Below are 18,262 nucleotides of genomic sequence, written 5' to 3'. Positions count from 1 at the left end.
ACTTGTTTTTTAGAGTTTATTGAGATACAGGTATAGATAGTAGTAAGCAAACGTAGTTCTGTTAAGAATTTTTGATTGTTTTGATGAATCATTTGTCTCGAGTGAGACACGAAATATAAGCGTTGGATAAAGTAGGTTAACACACGGGGCCATTTTATGCCAAGTGGTTCCTATACTCCAGTGCTAGGGATCGCAACGATATTCATGTACATATAATACATATAATTCGCATGAAATTAGGCCGAGTTTAAGTCATCACTTTCCTACTTTCGCGATTGTCCAAAGATTACAAGCTCTCAAAGTCTGCAGCTTTTACCAAGTACCTTTCCATGTCGATGAGACCTGCGCGTTAAGTATTAAAAAAATACTCAAAATTCACTCCAACGTCGCTCAGTCCCGTTTGACTTTAATATTCTCCTCATCTTCAGTCTTTTTCCACTCGACAATTTTTTTCATTACAGTCTTCCCGGCTCCCACTCGAAGGCAGCGACAGAGCGTTGAAGAACGACATAGTTTGTAGGAAATATCTTATTCGCGACTTTTTGGCCGTTGGCCAGGACTCGGACTTCCGGTGACGCGTTCACTTTCGTTTCGTTTGGTTGGCACACTCGAGCACGACCGTGCAAAAGCCGACGACGATGTTAATAACGGAACTACCGAGCGTTCTACGAGCGTTATCATCGCGAATTTTTGTTTCCCTCCCGCCTCGGTCCCGCGGAACGTTCCCCGAGGAGGAAATTAATTGGGATCGCGGTCCGATAAAATTTATGTTCGACGGTCTCGCGAGTTATACTGCCGATCGAACGCACGAGCGAGAATTTCGACATGGCCAGGTGAGCGCAGATGAGCCAACTTCCGAGCGATCGTTACTGTAATTCCTCGCTTCTAATAACGAGGGAAGTGGTGGTGCAAGTCCAGGAAACAGTAAAACATATTCAGCCGTAACGCTGTTTAATGGATCCTTTTGTGGGTTTGTGAAAGCATGGTCTATCTCATTTCTTTCTCAGGATCATCAGTATTAATACACTCCAGAGGATCAGAAGTGCGTGTGAACCTAACTCATGTTTCCATTTTCTATAGATAACAAGCAGTACACAAAAATCTCTGACCAAATACAAAGGATCAAAGAAAATCCCATTTCAAATGTTTATTACTTTGGTTGCCTCGGGCTCGATACACACATAAACATTTCATTTGCAGTTCATTGCATGTTTTATCCAACGAATAAAAAAAAATAAAAAAATAAATTTCGATTGTCTATAAATATCAAGCAGTACATAAAAATCTCTGACCAAATGCAAAGGATCAAAGAAAATTCAATTTCAAATGTTTATTACTTTGGTTGCCTCGGGCTCAATGCACACATAAACATTTCATTTGCAGTTCATTGCATGTTTTATCCAACGAATAAAAAAAAATAAAAAAATAAATTTCGATTGTCTATAAATATCAAGCAGTACATAAAAATCCCTGACCAAATGCAAAGGATCAAAGAAAATTCCATTTCAAATGTTTGTTACATTGGTTGCCTCGGGCTCAATGCACACATAAACATTTCATTTGATGTTCGTTGCATGTTTTATCCAACGAATAAAAAAAATAAAAAAATAAATTTCGATTGTCTAGAAATATTAAGCAGTACACAAAAATCTCTGACCAAATGCAAAGGATCAAAGAAAATTCATTGCATGTTTCATCCAATCAATTTAAAAAATAAAAACATTCATTTCCATTGAGTGAGTAGTATCTTCACAAAAAATTCATAAACCTACGGATATACCTTTCGTGTTACGCGGTTGTGGTCCAGTTTGTCACCCGTTTTGTCACAGCTCACGTGGCTGGTATGCCGAAAATGCTCGGAGGCTTCGCGCGTAGCGACGCACGCGGAGGCAGCCCGGAATACCAGAAAAAATAAATTCGGTAGAATCGGGGACAGATCATATCTTTAGAAATCAAAATTACATTTCCAGATCGTTTAAATTCATATGCAATGCATTATGCACAAGTGTGTGCATATTTACTATCCCATGCATGAATTAATAATTTCTCTTTTCTGATTTTCTGAATTTTATTAAATATTGGTTAGAATAAGCACATTTTTCTTATTTAGGTATACAAGTATCATTTTAATTATTACTTTAGGAATGAATTCTTTTCCTAACAAGACACAAATGAAGTATTGTATATCCTCTTTTTCTATTTAAAATCAAAGTACTGATATCACAGCAAATCTCAAATCCCCTGGAAAAGCTTTTACTTCATCGGCGTCGCTTGAAGATCGTCTCGAGCCTGGTTCATTCAAAAGGCCTTGACCGATCAGTTGTTCACCCAATAGGTCTCAAGCATCCGCGAATATGGCGCTCCAGGAATTTTTCTCATCCGTGGATTCCATCTGCCGCTTCGCCGACCCTTTTGTGTTCGGCTACTTGTCGTTATCAGCCCGTCGCGTCGGAAATCGCGAAATTCGTCACGATAATGCGAAGCTACCAAGTCGGAGGTATCGATTGTGGCGGCACTCGTTCGCCATTCAACGCGACTCGTTTGTTGCGAGCGATCGGCTCGGTTGAATAGAGGGGAAACCTGGTAGCCTGGATTGAATTTTCCATCGACGTTACCTCCCTCTAATTGGATTTTCAGATTCTGCCGTGGCTGTCGACTTTCCACCGACCGAGAAAGTAGATTATTTGGAAAACAAGCCGTCGCGTCGACCAGGAATCGCGGATGAAACAAGATTAACGCGAAACGTTGACCGCGAGTAAACAAATTTAATTTAGCCGCCGTTACATCGAGCTCGGGTATGTAGGCCAGCTCACAGCCAATTTTAATACACACGATTGCGCCGATTGAGAATCATACCGCGGGGTTGGAAGGTGGACATTGCTCGAGAACGGGCGGTACGTGCTACCGAGGAAGACTTAAGGGTATAATAGAGTCTTGTGTAACGTGGTTGATACGTCACGCGTTGGAGAGACCGCGTTATGTGAGAATTTTCATCGCGTAACGCGGATAATGTACTTTTAATTGGGTGTCTAACTTGTCAAAGGCGCAGTCTGTGCTGCAACTTATCTATTATAACGAATTGACTCGTTATATCCACAGAAAAATTACGGGGAGATGTAGATTGGATCTGAGGATTGCAGTTGCATTCAATTTTTTAAAAATTCGTTGTAATATAGGTTAATTGCTAATTCACCTAAGGATTGCAATTGGATTCAACGATTTAAACATTTCTTGCACATTCTCCACCCTTAACCACGATTACAAGCAATTTTCCAAAAAGTGTGCCGTATATAAATCACTTTGATAACTCTTGAGCTCGTTCAGGAATTTCTCAGTGCATCCTAATCAATAGTTTTGGGATTCTAATAGAAATCCAGAGATACTTACAGGAAGAATTCCCAGAGAACTTCTAACAAAGTCCAATCTGGACTAGGTTTAGCTAAAATCGAGACGCAACGAAAGCTCCTTCAATTTCACTCCCCACTTCAACTCGTGAATTTCAACGCCAAGAGCAGAAGGGGTGCGGCAAAATGTTCCAACCAGCGTGAGGGTTGTATGTACACTCCCCCGTCCAGGTATCGAGCCGCCAAGCATACCCCCGAATCGTTCTCATCGACTCGCTACTTCGTTTTCCAGTATCGCGCGTCGTTAACCCTTAAATACCCCTAAGTTTCAAATTTCACACCGGACTTTTAAATCGAATTGTAATTGGTTTGTTGCACTTGCAATTGGTTTGTTTTTAATATTTGGCTGTATGTATGTTACCATTGCATGACGTTCCCTCGAACCAAAGTTAACAAAATAAACGTCAGCTGTGAAAATTGTTCAAATAATAAATACATCGATATTTTTTTAGATTTAATTTGTAAAATCAGGCTTCTAAGTGTTAAAGCTCAAAAAGCAATTTCTCCAGGGCGCGACTCCAGACACACCGCGTAATCGGCTTACTCCAACTCTAATTATCAAGCGTGTACACTTAACTCTGACTCTAATTATCGGTCTTGCGAACGTCACAAAGGGCTCCACTGTGTACAGTGCACACTCCGAGCCGGGACTAGGCCAAAGACGTCAAGCGCACGAACGAATCCGCGGCGAATGGCAATTCCGATACATACGGGTGGCAACGGTTTCAGGAACGCTTTTGTCGGCCGCCAGCTCCCTCGAACAGAGGGTGTCCCGTAGATGAAAATGTTGCTCGTGTCGCTAAAACGTTCGGGACAAAAGCTGTGCTCGAGCATCATTGTATCAACGCGAGTCGAACGTCCGCCCAGTCGCGAATACTTGCTCGGATGGAGCAACGTCCGACGTTTCGTATCGTTGACCTCTTTGGACATCGCGTATATACGCGCACGTGATACGCAATTAATCGAGCTTACTTTCAGGGCAAACTGAGACCGAGAGAAAATAGATAACGTAGATTTGTATGGATCGGTATAAAATACCCTGGCGAGTTACTTTTGAAATTACAAGTTGGATGAAAATTACAACTTGGCTGGATCGGATGATGGTTCGTTCGTTTGTACGCGATGATTTCGGTGTAAATGGGTCTTCTTTATGGTGGAGTTTTAGTATTTAGGAATCAAGATTGGGAAACATTGGGATGGTGCTTGATCCTTTGAGTGCCAGATGAAATTTTCATACATATCCGAGAAATGGCAGACAATTTTAAGTAAAAATGCATGATTGTAAACAAACAGCAGCCATATATCGCTCCTTGGCACTCGGAGGGTTAATATTTAGAAATTTAACACGTTGACTGCCAGACAAGTATTCTTGAAATTTTCTGGTAAGATTAAATATTATTTAAACTATTGGAGACTACATAATAACTATATAGTAACTTCGTCAAAATTTAAAAATTTCATTTAAATTCATTTCTTTTGATACTTGACTTTCAGAATTAATTTTTTTTAGCTGTTCAGTGAAGAGCACTGTGGGTGACATGGCGGTCAACGTGTTAATCGTTATCGTTAGATAATCCCATAAGATAGTGTTTATATTTAATAAAGGGAGACTACAGAAATTTTATAGCGACTATATAATGACTCCTTCGAAAGACGGTGATTATATTTATTGTTAATGCGATGGTGGTACCTGTGGAGGGAGAGCGAGAGAGGAGAAAAGGAAGAGAGCGTTTCGTCCTGGACCTGCTAGTGGACTCGTCAGTAAGGCTACTACATTAACCCTTTGCACTCTAAGCCTTTTTTTCTGGTATCTATCAGCAACTCGAAATGCTTTCTTAGCATTCTATTGTCACGAAAGCTAACCTTAGATTGACTTCGAAAATGAGATCTCTAATTTGAGATTTGAAAATCAGGTCACCTTTGCCTCAACGACAATCATTTTATTAACACTTCCAGTTCCAAAGAAACTAAACCTAAAGGAAACTTAGTAGTGACTGAGAGTCTCCTCTCGAGTGCAAAGGGTGAACAGTTAAAGCTACGTTTCTCATATTAATTTTAGACACCAGTAGTGAATGCTCTCGCGAAACGACCTGACATAGAAAATATAATAATGTCCCCTCTCCCCACTGTCTTGGATTGTTCAATTATCATCAGTTATTACCGCGAACTCTATTTTTCAGGACAATTCAAACGGTAAACTCCATGGCATTGTACTATAACTCCACAACACGGATTATTTGTGGTAGGTGTTTCTACCGAGCCGCGCACCTGTTAATTAAGTCACGATCAGACTGTTTGCCGTTGAGCAGCAACAACAGGGAGATCTATAAAAATATTTTTCCGTTCGATCCTCAGCCGGCGGAGCAGTATCCGCTGACGGTGTTTGATTAGCGAAACAATACGAGCAAACGGGTAAATATTAATTTGCGAAGCATCGCGACGAATGATACACGAGAGCAGTTTACAGCAACGCCATGTTGTCGCCTATCCTAGAGAGTGACGAAAGACCGTTAAACGACATCGAATCCATCCACTCGTTGGATAAAAATTCAAATACTAATTCTAGGAAGAAATTCCATCTCGCGAACAAACCAACTGATCATCATAAATCATCATAACTCTCGTATTAAACCCTTCAACCGACATCGAGCGTTGCTCAACGAAAATGTATGAAATACTAAAGCGATGGTTAAATTTTGTAATTTTTGCCTTCGTATGCACACTTCCACGTCCGTCGTTAAGGTTGAAATAAGCGACGAAATGCACGTACGAGAAATTCTATTATATCGAGGCAAGACGAAAGGGCGAGGTTCAGCGAATGAGGTTGTGTTTTGCGTAATCTGATATTCGAATAAAATGTTGTCCATCTCTGAAAGAACGCCAACGCCGGTTTCCCTCGATCGAGCGTGGACTGGAGCGAGGTATTTCATTCGCATCTCATCTGTCCTATTAAATGCATTTTCCGAGCCTTGTAAATATAATTAAACGACCTAACCCAGACCGTGCAATCTCCCCGTTGATGGTGCGCGATCGATGCGACCGCGTTTAAAAGATACAACCTAGATACGTCTTTTCGTTCTATCCTACGCGACGATAGCTGAGGGAAATATTTTTCAAGATGACAATTTCTTCTACGGTTGCTCGAAGCACTTGACTCGGGACCGAACATTTTGAAAGGACGAGGAGCTATTTCGAGCAGAGTCCTCGCGAGGGATTCACTTGCGAAAAATTATGCATCGATTTCAAAGAAACTTTGAGGATATTTTGGAACCAAGAAAGTAGACTGTGGATATATTAAATATCTCAGTCGGTAGTTAAACCTTTAAGCTACAACCACGTGTGAGACTCGTGGTCGGATATTGGGGGCCAAAACTGATTACCACGAGCTTGGCCCGTGATGTATTGTTCGCTCCGAACGTAAACATCACATTTTGGTCTCAGGCTGCTGGAGCTTAAATCGTAGATTATGGGGTTATAATACTAAAGCTATCGAGTCGATCAATTGGGTCCGAATTTTCCTTTCAAATTACTCTATTATTAATAAATTGTGGTCACAATTATTGAAATAGGGAAGTAAGCCAGGGCATGTAGAATAATTAGAATAATTAAATATGGATTCAGTGGTTTTATTTTGGTAACTTCATCTACATTAATTATAATTAAAATGACAATATGGGGAATTGTACGAGAATGTGCACATACGCAAAAATATATGAAATATCAACACAAATATACATATTATATTTAAGCTTCATCAACTAATACACTTTTAACTAAGCTTCAATTCCTTCTCTCTGTATCTGTGAAAATACTAATTTTCGCAAATATTCGCAGTCTACTTTTAGTAATAAAGTTACGTAAACTTTAATATAACTGAACTTGGAAACGTTAGGAGGTAATTTGAAGCACATGATTGGCGAAACATGCCCAGGCTTTCTATACCACCCAGCCTTAAAATTGTCCCGTTCGTTGGCGTCGTTTCGTTATTATCGGTGATCGAGCGACGCCCTAGGGCGCCACGACGGCTTTTCGCCCAGCTAAACGGTGAAATTGAATCACACGTAACGACGAATAGATGAACGGGATGGTTGGCCAGTAAACTACGTCCGCGTCGATAATATCCGTGCATTAATTCACAGTTAGTAAACTCGTGGTCGCGACTCGTTAATTGCCAGCACGCGCTGCAAACTCGAGCCACGCTAATCGCCGATCAAATTTTAACACATCAACTACCAGGATGTTTAGAAAAAAATCTACAACTTCCAAGAAGACTAATTAGAAGTCGTTCATTGCGAACGCATTAAGAGTCCACCTTCTCGAAAAAAGGAGTTCCTGCAAGCTAAGAATAAATTTTGTAGAAATATCTCAATTTTCGTTATGAAAATGGTGTAAATTTATGAATTCTACTCGATTTTATATTTTTACAGTAATATAACATGCATAGATACGAGTGAGTGATAAGGAAGTAAAAGGTTAATTAATTCTGAAGGTGTGCTGTTTGAAACGTAAATCCTTTATATCTTCAAAGAAGGAAAATTGACTTTTGCCATTTTCCTGCGACCAAGTCAATTTCACCCGTGTATGTAGCACTTCTTTTTTAAAACTACTCAGTCATCAACCATGTCTTTGCTACAATTTTTAACGACGATTATTAAAACAGTATTAATATCGATAAATTGATTTACTCCTTCCTCCTCTGATCTTAAAGCTAGTAGCATGTTTAACACATATACAATGTCCTCGATAGCTGTAGTGTTAATCCAGGTGGGAATTAACTGGTATATACTAGGATACACTAGGTATATTAAAAGCCTCGTCTCTCCAAACTGAACATAGTAAACGCACAGCCAACAACGTAGATTCCCTGTACATAGACACTAGAATTAAAAAGTCATGAATTAGTCGTCAAAGTGTTGGACGAAGTTCCGCGCGTCACGCGACGTCGGGTCTCTGAACCGTGCGAAAAACAAACAAGAATTGGGGATCGTTTCGTAATTTCTGCTTTACGTAATTAGCGTCGATTATGCGTGCGCTAGGGAGAAAGCGACGCGACTATTCGGCCTTTGCGACGCACGTGGAGCGGAAAAACCGTCTCAAGTTTTTCCTTTTCGTCCCCGTTTCGAGCTCGCGCTGCATAGCAACGCGCTGTCGATTCTGTCCTGTTTAAAGTAATCGGGGATCAGCTGGTTGATAACTTTTTAACTCAGTGCAATTGATAGAATGGCGCCGCGACAAATGGCGTGCATCGATTTAGAGAAACTGCAGGCAAGCTGGAATAGGAAAAGTGCTGTTTAAGACTTTCTTCTCGGCTTTTGCGATTTTTAGCGTACACGTGTCCAGCATAGTACGACACTACTATGTCTTTGAGATTAGAGAAGGAAGGAATGAATACTATTTTAAAAAATATAGTTGTAGCTTTGTATCGGCGGAGTTAGAGAAGAGAACTTACTATTAGGGTGAATCAAAAGTTCGTGCGTTTTTTACGTTGTTTTAGTTTATGCAATTTTTTGAAGTCGTTAAAATTACTTCATACGCGAGTGTTATATATCATTTCGTAGCTTTTGAGAAGCTCTTTCATATTTCATTATTAGCAACATTAATTTTCTTTGCGTTTTAGTAAAATCAAGGAACATCTTGAGATTCGAGTACTCTTACGTCACTACTGGAAGCAAGAGTTTAAAGCTACCGAATATAATATTTTTTTGCTGCTTCAGTAGCTTTAAACTCTTCCTTTCAGTAGTGGCGTAAAAGTACTCGAATCTCGAAATTTGTCATGATCTATACGAATACTGTTCCATGAATAAATTAATGTAGCTAATAATTAAATATGAGACAGCTTTTCAAAAGCTACAAAATGATATATAACACTTGCATATAAAGTAATTTAAATGACTTCAAAAAATTGCACAAACTGAAACAACGTAAAGAACGCACGAACTTTTGGCTCACCCTAATATATATTAATATAGACTGAGACTAACTCGTGTATATTGTTACAAAGTAATTAAATTTCCTCGTTCGTTTCCTCAAATCGAGCACTGTAAATAGATAACCAACAGTTAATAGGTTCCTATAAACATAGACATTATAAAAAAGTCTATCTATAACCTACTCTTAGGTGAAGCGATACGTGTTGCTCGAATCTGAGGTAACGAGATAAGTGATAGGAGACCGTCGCCTATCACGTACAATTTGTCCATAAGCGGATGAAAGGATAAGGATCCGGGTCTAAGCATCCCGATAGAATATTCCATGGAAGCTTCCTGTGTCGTTTAATCGCGTCGAGCGTGGAGCCACGTTTCTGGAATGCATATTTCAGAGAATTCATCGTCGCAGCGGTGGGAGTCGGCCTATTTTCGACGGGCAGATCAATTTTTCCAACGGTATTCGTAGCTGGTAGGAATTTCCGCGGTTCTTGCGGCTTCCTGCTGACATATTTTCCATTGTCCGAGATCTGCTTACAATTAGTGGAATTGGATCAGCGCGTAGCTGTTGCGAGTAAGAAAAGGATTGCAGCGGACAAACGGGCGCCGCCTTTTTCTGCTGGATGAACTTCTGTTTCTGCATCGTCGGCGACTCGCGGCCACGGGACTTGATCCGAACAACTCCTCGATACGAAACTCGTTGCTACCTCCCATAAAGATTCTCGACTAAAGGATCACTATCAAGATTTTATTTCTGAAACAGTTGACTGCACGGAGTAACGAAACTTGTTGGACTGGGTTTGGTCACCATTAAAGTCGGTGAAAAAAATGTTATATTGCGTGAGGTTTAGTGGATGATGGCTTTTAGAGAGGGACCTGACGATGATGGTGATTGGGAAAAATGTTCCATTGTTCTCTCTTTTTAATCTCCAAGAATTTCAATCTCATGCTTTGAAGGATAAACCTGGCAAGCTTCAAGAATTTTTCTATCATTTATCATCGAATAATATACTTCATACGATTTTTTTTTATTTTTTTTTATCTTCAACGATCCCCAACTCCACCTCAACAAATTTGTTCGCTCTGTGCTGTTTGCTTTGCCCAAAAATAAATCCTAAAAATATCCCGTTTTTCCGTGAATTTTTGCGAGGACAGTGTTATAAAAATGATCGATTTGTTTTCGATTCGATTCGCGAGGCACGTATCTGCACGTGTGCGACAACGTCACGTGCTGCACGCCGCGAACCACGACTAGCGTTTGTACGCTTACATGCACGCATTATGCTCGTCTGACGCGGCACGTGAGATCCGGGCACTGATTCATCGACGTGGCGCACTCGTCAATTACATTCCTGCCTGATGCATTCGCGATCCGGCCGATTACAGCCTTCAATTGTCGTCCTTAATCGTCCCTCTCCGGAGTCGGGTCAAGTCTGACCCGTACCGCTACGTACAAATACGGGGAATAAATATGTTCGCAATCTAGCAATCGTCATTTTTCTGACGATTTGGATGTGCGTTCTCCTATATTCAAATCTCGTGTCTGTTCTTATTTACTCCTACCATTTATTGCTGATAGGTACTACTCGTTTAGAAGATAATATAAAAAAGATGTAGTTTGGTATAAATTACCGACGAGGAAGCTTATTTTTGGCATAAATGACTTAGCAGTGCCGCGAGTAAAACCTGAAGTGAGTCATGGGCGAACAATATACACACATTGTGTTTAACTTCTGATATTTAAATTTCGTGTCTGTTTTTTTCTTCATTTCCACCATTTATTCCTAGTATTAAGTTGTCCCAAAAGTTTCTTTCGTTTTATTAATAATTAATACGTACACAATATTTCATGTTTTATGTTACGTTACAAAATTGTGTACAATTTATTTCGCTCCGTTACTGTTACAGCATCGATGTCTAAGAAATTAGATTGTCTATTTATATAAATACTGCCACAGAAAATAATTGAACGCAACTCACGAAAGAAACTTTTGGGACAACCTAATATATACTACTTATTTAGAAAATAATATAGAAAGATCTAGCTTTGCATAAACATCCAAAGAGAAAGTTCATTTTTACCATAAATAACAAACACTGGCTCAAGTAAATCCTGGAGTGAGTCACAGGGAAAAATATATAGACAGGATGTTTACCTTCGGGTATTTGAATTTCCTGTATGTCCTCGTCCACCTCTACCATTTAGCTTTTTATAGATATTACACACTTAAAAGACAATATAAAAGAATTTAGCTTGGTATAAAGATCCGACGAGAAAGATCGTTTTTGCCGCAAATAACCAACGCTGCACCAAATAAAACTTGGCGTGAATCACGCAGCGCCGTATACAGAATGTTTACCTACGTTCTGCTTAAAATGTGTAACACCCCTAGGTAAACACCGCGTGCACGTAGCCCGAGCGGTTCCAGTAGAGGGTAAAAGTTGTCGAGGATATTCGCGTCACGAAATTGACGTCACGTAAGGTCGCCGAAAGTAGCACCGTTCTCGGTATAGTAATACTAATTCGGATCATGACGAATCCTCTCTTTCCAGATTGTTCAATCCAGCGGTGTTCGCGAGCCTGTTGAACGGAACACGATACATCCGCGTTGAAATTGAATTATTAATACATTTAAAGTCCACGATTGAACGCTGTGGAAATTAATAACCGATAACCATAGTACCGCAACCACCGCATATGTTAGCCCACAAATCTGGCCAATTCAATTGCTCGCGCCAAGTGCGATCATCGAAGGAAGTTGATTCTGAATGTAGAATTGCCATAGCCGTGTTTAGGATACTTCTACGCGAACGTTTTCGACTGTGATGGTCCTTGTGAAGAAGATAATTTTTACCTTCGCTTTTCTTTCGATACTTTTCCTCGATCCAATTTTGACGCACTCTAATTAACACTCTATACGGTCCGTTGGAGAAACAGTGACGCAATCATTTTTTTTTCTAATTCTGATTCTCTCTAATTAATATACGAAAGAATCCGTCGGAAGAACGGTGACGTAATCGTGCCTGTTAAATCTAAAGTGAAACGAAATATAAGCTCACTTTCCTTTCGGTATTTTTTTTTTCTTTTCGTTTTTCTGATATTCTCTTTTCAATTAATAGTAGACACGATCGGAGGAAGAGTGTTGCAATCGTATCTGTTAATTTTCCATGTTTCTCAGGCGTAATTATGCCGATAGAGATAGCGACGTTTTGATAATTGCAACGTTCAGGGAGCACGCGTTTATCAATGCCTTCATCGAGGAGAGTGCAATCGTTATATGGATCGAGACACACCCGGGACTGATATCCGCGATTGCGTAAAACAGTTGCGACGAGTATAATTAAATATTTACACTCGGCTCGTACGCGGAATACATTAGGTACTAGTAACGTTCGCGGGGCGTGCAAAAAGTATTAATAAGCTCGCTTGGCGTGCGACATGCGTAATTGGCCTGATCATTGGAACGTGTATTGACCTTTTACCTTTCATTCTGTTTCAGGGAAGAATGTCTACAATAATCAGCACATAGCTATTAAAATGGTGAGTGCCTTACGATTTGGGTCACCATTTATCTGAAACGATTATCGTTTAACCTTCGAATCTAGATTATTTTTTTTTTTTTTTTACAAGCGAAGTTAAATTAATGATTGCAAAGTTTGCTTGGTCGTTCAGAATAAAAGCTGTAGCTATTTTAAAATATTGATTTATATTATATTTTCTTTTAAGAATAAGCAATGTTAGAAGTAATACTTATCATTCTGAAGGACAAAAATAATGTTTACGTTATCGAGTCGTTAGAGTTACCATTGTGATTTCTACAAATTTCTCATGTTTTAACCCTTTGTTTCTTTTTTATATCTACAGGAGCCGATGAGGTCGAAGGCACCGCAACTTCATTTAGAATATAGGTTTTACAAATTATTAGGTACCCACGGTGAGTGTTCACGTTTCAAATACATAATAATTTAATCAATGTATATACTATAGGGTGTTCCAGAAAATATTACTCTTTTACCATACATATTTTCGATAGACAATCTTCCCTATTAGAGATACCCTATTAAAAATGGCGAATAAATCGTTGCCTCTAATCTCTGGTCTTAATTTGTGGTGCTAGAATGAATACTATAAAATTTAGCCAACAAACACACACCGCGCGAACGATGGAAACTTTAATTATATAGTCTGCACGCTCTGTTTTATGCGTTTCATATCACGCAAGTAGAGGGTATACCGGAAGTATATTACTTCGGCCCATGCGGGAAATTCAACGCCATGGTAATGGAGCTGCTTGGCCCGAGTCTGGAGGACCTCTTCGATCTCTGCGGGAGGAGGTTTACGCTGAAGACAGTTTTGAATATCGCCACACAACTCGTAAGTGAAATTAACGGATCAGTTTTAACGTGCTTTGCGTCTCGCGACCTCGGGGAGCAATTTGCATGGATTGCATTTGGATTAGAGTCTCGATCGTCTCGATAGTTGGATCCCCAAAAGGATATCCTGATGTCCCCTCGAACTTGCCAATTTGTGCGCGCGTGCGTTTCGCTTCGTTGGGATAATTCGTTTTAGGATCCGTGGTTTATTGATATACGGTAGGGATGAATTGCTTGGACCACCATCTATGCTGCATCGGGCTTTCAACCTTGATATTACAGTTTTTGCGTTAGGTAGTGAAATCATTCGTTACGCGATGAAATCTAATTCTGTGAGTGTGAAGTACTTAGAGTTACTTGACATTTTTTTTGTCTTAGATTGCATGGGCACCTTCTATCTTGAAAAATACTGAAATATCTAACTCGGAACTAGCTGTAACTTATATTAGACTCGATCCATTCTACATCTAGTTTCATAAATCCAGAATCGTTAAGAATATTTTCAGTAATATGCTTTATAAAATGCAGTAAACTCCAACGCGTAATCTTAAACTTGTCTGCGCAGCTCCATAGGATAGAGTACGTTCACAGTCGTCACCTGATCTACCGGGACATCAAGCCGGAGAACTTCCTGATAGGACGATGCACAAACAAAAAGGAGAAGGTCATTCACATCATCGACTTTGGATTGGCCAAAGAGTACATAGACCTGGAGACGAACAAACATATACCCTATCGAGAACACAAAAGCCTTACGGGCACGGCGCGTTATATGAGTATCAACACGCATCTGGGAAAAGGTAATTTGTGACTAGTTGATCGTGATTGTGACCGTAACAATCACAGAAGGCATCCATAGAAATTCCTGACTATTTTCTAGAAATATTCTCAAGATTTATTCTTCCTTTTCTTTGAGCAAACTATCGATCATATAAAACCAAAACTTTTTAATCCCAATTTCATACAAGTTCTATACCTTTAACCCTTTGCGCTTGAGAGGTGGACCAGATTTGACGCAGTAAATCAGCCAGCAATAATGCTTGCGTACGTTTAGTTTCATTAGAACTCGAAGTGCCAATAAAATGATTGCCGAAGGGGTTAGGTTGGCCTGATTTTCAAATGTCAAATTAGAGATCTCATCTTCGAAGTCGATCTAAGCTTAGCATTCGTGGCAATAGAATGCTAAGAGAGCATCTCGAGTTGCCGGTAGATACCAGAGAAAAAAGCCTAGAGCGCAAAGGGTCCAGCTCGCTGATGATTCCAAGGCTTGAAACTCGAAGAAATTATGACGCGAGCATTGTTCGTTTTTTTTTGCTAAACAGAGCAGAGTCGGAGAGACGACTTGGAGGCCCTAGGGCACATGTTCATGTACTTCCTGCGTGGTACCCTGCCGTGGCAGGGGCTGAAGGCTGACACCCTGAAGGAACGGTACCAGAAGATAGGCGACACGAAGCGGAACACCCCTATCGAGGTTCTCTGCGACGGTCACCCCGAAGAGATGGCCACCTACTTGCGATACGTGCGCAGACTGGACTTCTTCGAGATGCCCGACTACGAATACCTGCGGAAGCTCTTCAGCGATCTAGCGGAGAAGAGGGGTTTCGTCAACGACGGCGAGTTCGACTGGACCGGCAAGACGATGGTGTGTGATCCATTGTTGAAGTGATCCACCGCTAGATCACCTTTTTTATTTCATTTCCCGGCAATGCATGCAAGAACTGGAAGAACAGAATAGTAGGGGAACTCGCGAAGGTCAGGCGCGCATCGCAAGAGTCGATATCGAGCAGTCCGCGTCGGAGATTCCTTTGTTGCTAAAAATCATCTCAACTCCTGGTTAACGCAATGTATTACCGTCGGGATTGTTGGTGAACCGCGTAAATTAAACATGTTTGCCAATGAATTGTCTTTTAACAGATTTATATTCGGACAAGCGTTTGGACAATGTACTTTAGGGTGGTCCTTGTCTCTGTAAAGTACTTCCATTAGTCTCTGAGAACTTTGAGCACGATTGATTCTATTGAGAAGCTAGACGAAAAATGTACAAGGGAAAAAATTGAACATATCGCGATTTTACCACGAGGACCACCCTAGTGTACACGTTGATTCGTTCATAGTTGAAACTCCGAGGTATCGTCTCTTCAGGGGTAAGTAAGTCGGCCTACGGGCCCCTTCAACGTCGACTCATTCAGTTTCATTCTGGTAACACCGTATTTCACTGACTTTTTACGTTTGCATGCTGCCCTCAATGTATCTGTAGCCAGAAAACTTCGAACAACTTAAAGCTCTTCGGATGGCTCCTCCCTCTCACGTTGGGAAGACCAAGTCCGACGAGGTGGGTGACGTTACGCGAGCCACGGATTTTTCTCTTACCCTACATACAAAAGCACACGCTGTTGCAATTCGAATGAACTCGAATCGAAGCTACTCAAGAGACTTTCTGTTAATAGTAAAAGAAAAAATGGATGACGTTGCTGCATCAGTATCTAGTTAGCCACAGAGAAGCGTAATCGCGCTCGAAGAGTGTTGCTCGTAATGTGCACGGAACGATACTGGGAGCTTATCGACTTTTATTTCGTCGAGCGTAAAAATCTTATTTCTCTTCTGAAACGCGATATCTCGTACCCGACCGAGATTCGCATCTACGCCTGCCTGAATATTGCACGAAAGTTGTACGGCATTTATTATGCGCGTATCCTGCATCCCTCGTCTCCTCTGTTAAACTATTTCATTTACACGTAAGCCGGCACGACTGTTTCACGCGGTATTTATGGGTAGTCTCGTTGCTGGCGCATGTCCATCGATAAGGCTCTTTCTCCTTTGTCCCTAAGAAGCTTGCTTGTTAAAAACAAAAAGAGTCTACTTTAATGCAAGGTAGACGAGCTCGATTTCGCCGGGCAAATATTTACTATACTAAAATTGCGAGTACCTGATGAACGCGCGAGCACCTTACCTTAGTTCTCCAGATCGTATTTTAAACTCACCATCACTTTCACCAGTATAACCAGTTGAATTGACTAAATTGGATGCTTTCTTTTTGCAGAAGATCTTAACCGTAATATATTGTGTAATTTTAATTCACTTAACGAGAGAACATAGATTTTGCCCTCCTCCCTTCGGTTAGAAGAGCTGCGTTCGGAAATAAACAATGTCGAATACCACCGTTTGTTTCTCGATTCGAAGTATGTTATGCGATATTAATTTTATTCTATCCGTAGACGCACACGTGCTCGACGAAGTTTGTCGTTTAAATATAATGTTTGTGCTTTCCTTTCCAGACTACGCCTGTCGGATCGCTGCAGACCGGACAGGAGATTATCGTATCGCCGAATCGCGATCGACATCCCTATAAGGTACGTCTCGCGTGCGACGCGCGTATTTCTTCATTTTTATTTGAACCGAGCATGATTGTGTGAAGCTTAACTATTTCGAATAACCGCATGAACATTCACGTCACTAGTACCTGGACAGATTCATAATCGTTTCGATGGAAAGATTAACGATCGCAAGTGATGATCTGTGTAGAATCATGGTTGATGTTAACTAGGGTTGCTGAATCTAAGCTGTGTCCTGTGGGTGAGATTGCACTTAGCTTCTTCAGGGGCCAAATGACAAACTGATATATCTGATTTACGTCGTTGGTAGCTGCGATTATGGCATGGTCCATTGACTACCAATTACTAAGCTCGTGGGACGGTTCACTGAACGCCAATGAAAGTTACGATTGCTCGGTTGAGCAATTAAAAACATTCTGATCAAAAACTGTTTTTCAGTCGAACAATCGTATCAGCTTCTATTAATGATCAATAGACTGCGGATATGTTTATGCATTTATAGGAAATTTTAATGTACAAGAAACTACAAAATGCAAACAATATGCAAGAATATAAAAAAGATTGAAAGTAAAGTTTGTGTTATAATATTTGCAGAATAAAATAAATTTCTATTTAAGTTCAGTTTTTGTAGGCGCGTTCGCGAAGATTTTATTTTGCATAAAGATCCGCAGTCTACATCTTACACAAGTCGGATCAGTGACTTGTGTCGTGAATTTGGAGATTGGTAGCGAATGGATCATCGCCAGTATCAGTACATCATTTGAGCTTACATCCAGGAGCCCAAATTAATGCCAACCATGAAAAACCCGGGCTGAAAGACTCAAGTATCTTACTTAGAATCAGTTGACGAAAGTTGTCAGATCGTTTTCTTTAAGATCGTTCCAAAAGCAGCCAAGTGAATCTAAATGGTTTTGTTTCTTTGCGAAACACGGAAATCCTCGGTGTATAGGAATGCGATGATTTTGAGGAAGATGTAGTCCTCACGTTGGATGAGGTTCACATCGAAATGCAAGGCAACTATGTAAGCCATCTAAATTTTGTAATGCGTTGCTCTCCTGCTTCTCCATGCATGTTTTATCTTATCGAAGACATCCGGGCTGATGCTCGGAGATTTCTAGTTACATGAACGCGTATCTACGCGATCGCCGGTTATCATGCCGATAACCATGTGTCTTGAAGTATAGTAAACACTGTCGGGGTTCCATCGAACCTCGTTTAAAAATAGAAT

The 18,262-nt window shown here is 40.5% G+C and overlaps 2 protein-coding genes across 19 annotated transcripts in view; one reads left to right on the top strand and one right to left on the bottom strand.

Moving 5' to 3' along the window:
- LOC128873815 (uncharacterized) overlaps positions 1-18,262 on the bottom strand; it is a 36,770-nt gene that overhangs the window by 3,946 nt on the left and 14,562 nt on the right. The gene's annotated exons all lie outside the window — the stretch shown is intronic.
- LOC128873814 (casein kinase I) overlaps positions 1-18,262 on the top strand; it is a 101,265-nt gene that overhangs the window by 70,952 nt on the left and 12,051 nt on the right. For 5 of the 18 annotated variants that reach the window (XM_054117694.1, XM_054117692.1, XM_054117697.1 and 2 more), the window contains exons 2-7: positions 12,829-12,869; positions 13,194-13,263; positions 13,555-13,703; positions 14,268-14,502; positions 15,025-15,344; positions 16,978-17,052. In XM_054117694.1, coding sequence (XP_053973669.1) covers positions 12,829-12,869; positions 13,194-13,263; positions 13,555-13,703; positions 14,268-14,502; positions 15,025-15,344; positions 16,978-17,052 — 890 coding nt within the window. Of the gene's footprint in view, positions 1-12,828; positions 12,870-13,193; positions 13,264-13,551; positions 13,704-14,267; positions 14,503-15,024; positions 15,345-15,959; positions 16,035-16,977; positions 17,053-17,983; positions 18,056-18,262 lie in introns of all 18 variants that reach the window. The other 13 variants (XM_054117681.1, XM_054117690.1, XM_054117688.1 and 10 more) reach the window with 5 other exon arrangements.

Source organism: Hylaeus volcanicus, chromosome 3 (genome assembly GCF_026283585.1).
Source record: "Hylaeus volcanicus isolate JK05 chromosome 3, UHH_iyHylVolc1.0_haploid, whole genome shotgun sequence".
Taxonomy (NCBI): Eukaryota; Metazoa; Arthropoda; class Insecta; order Hymenoptera; family Colletidae; genus Hylaeus; species Hylaeus volcanicus.
This window is presented reverse-complemented; position numbering and strand designations above follow the sequence as displayed.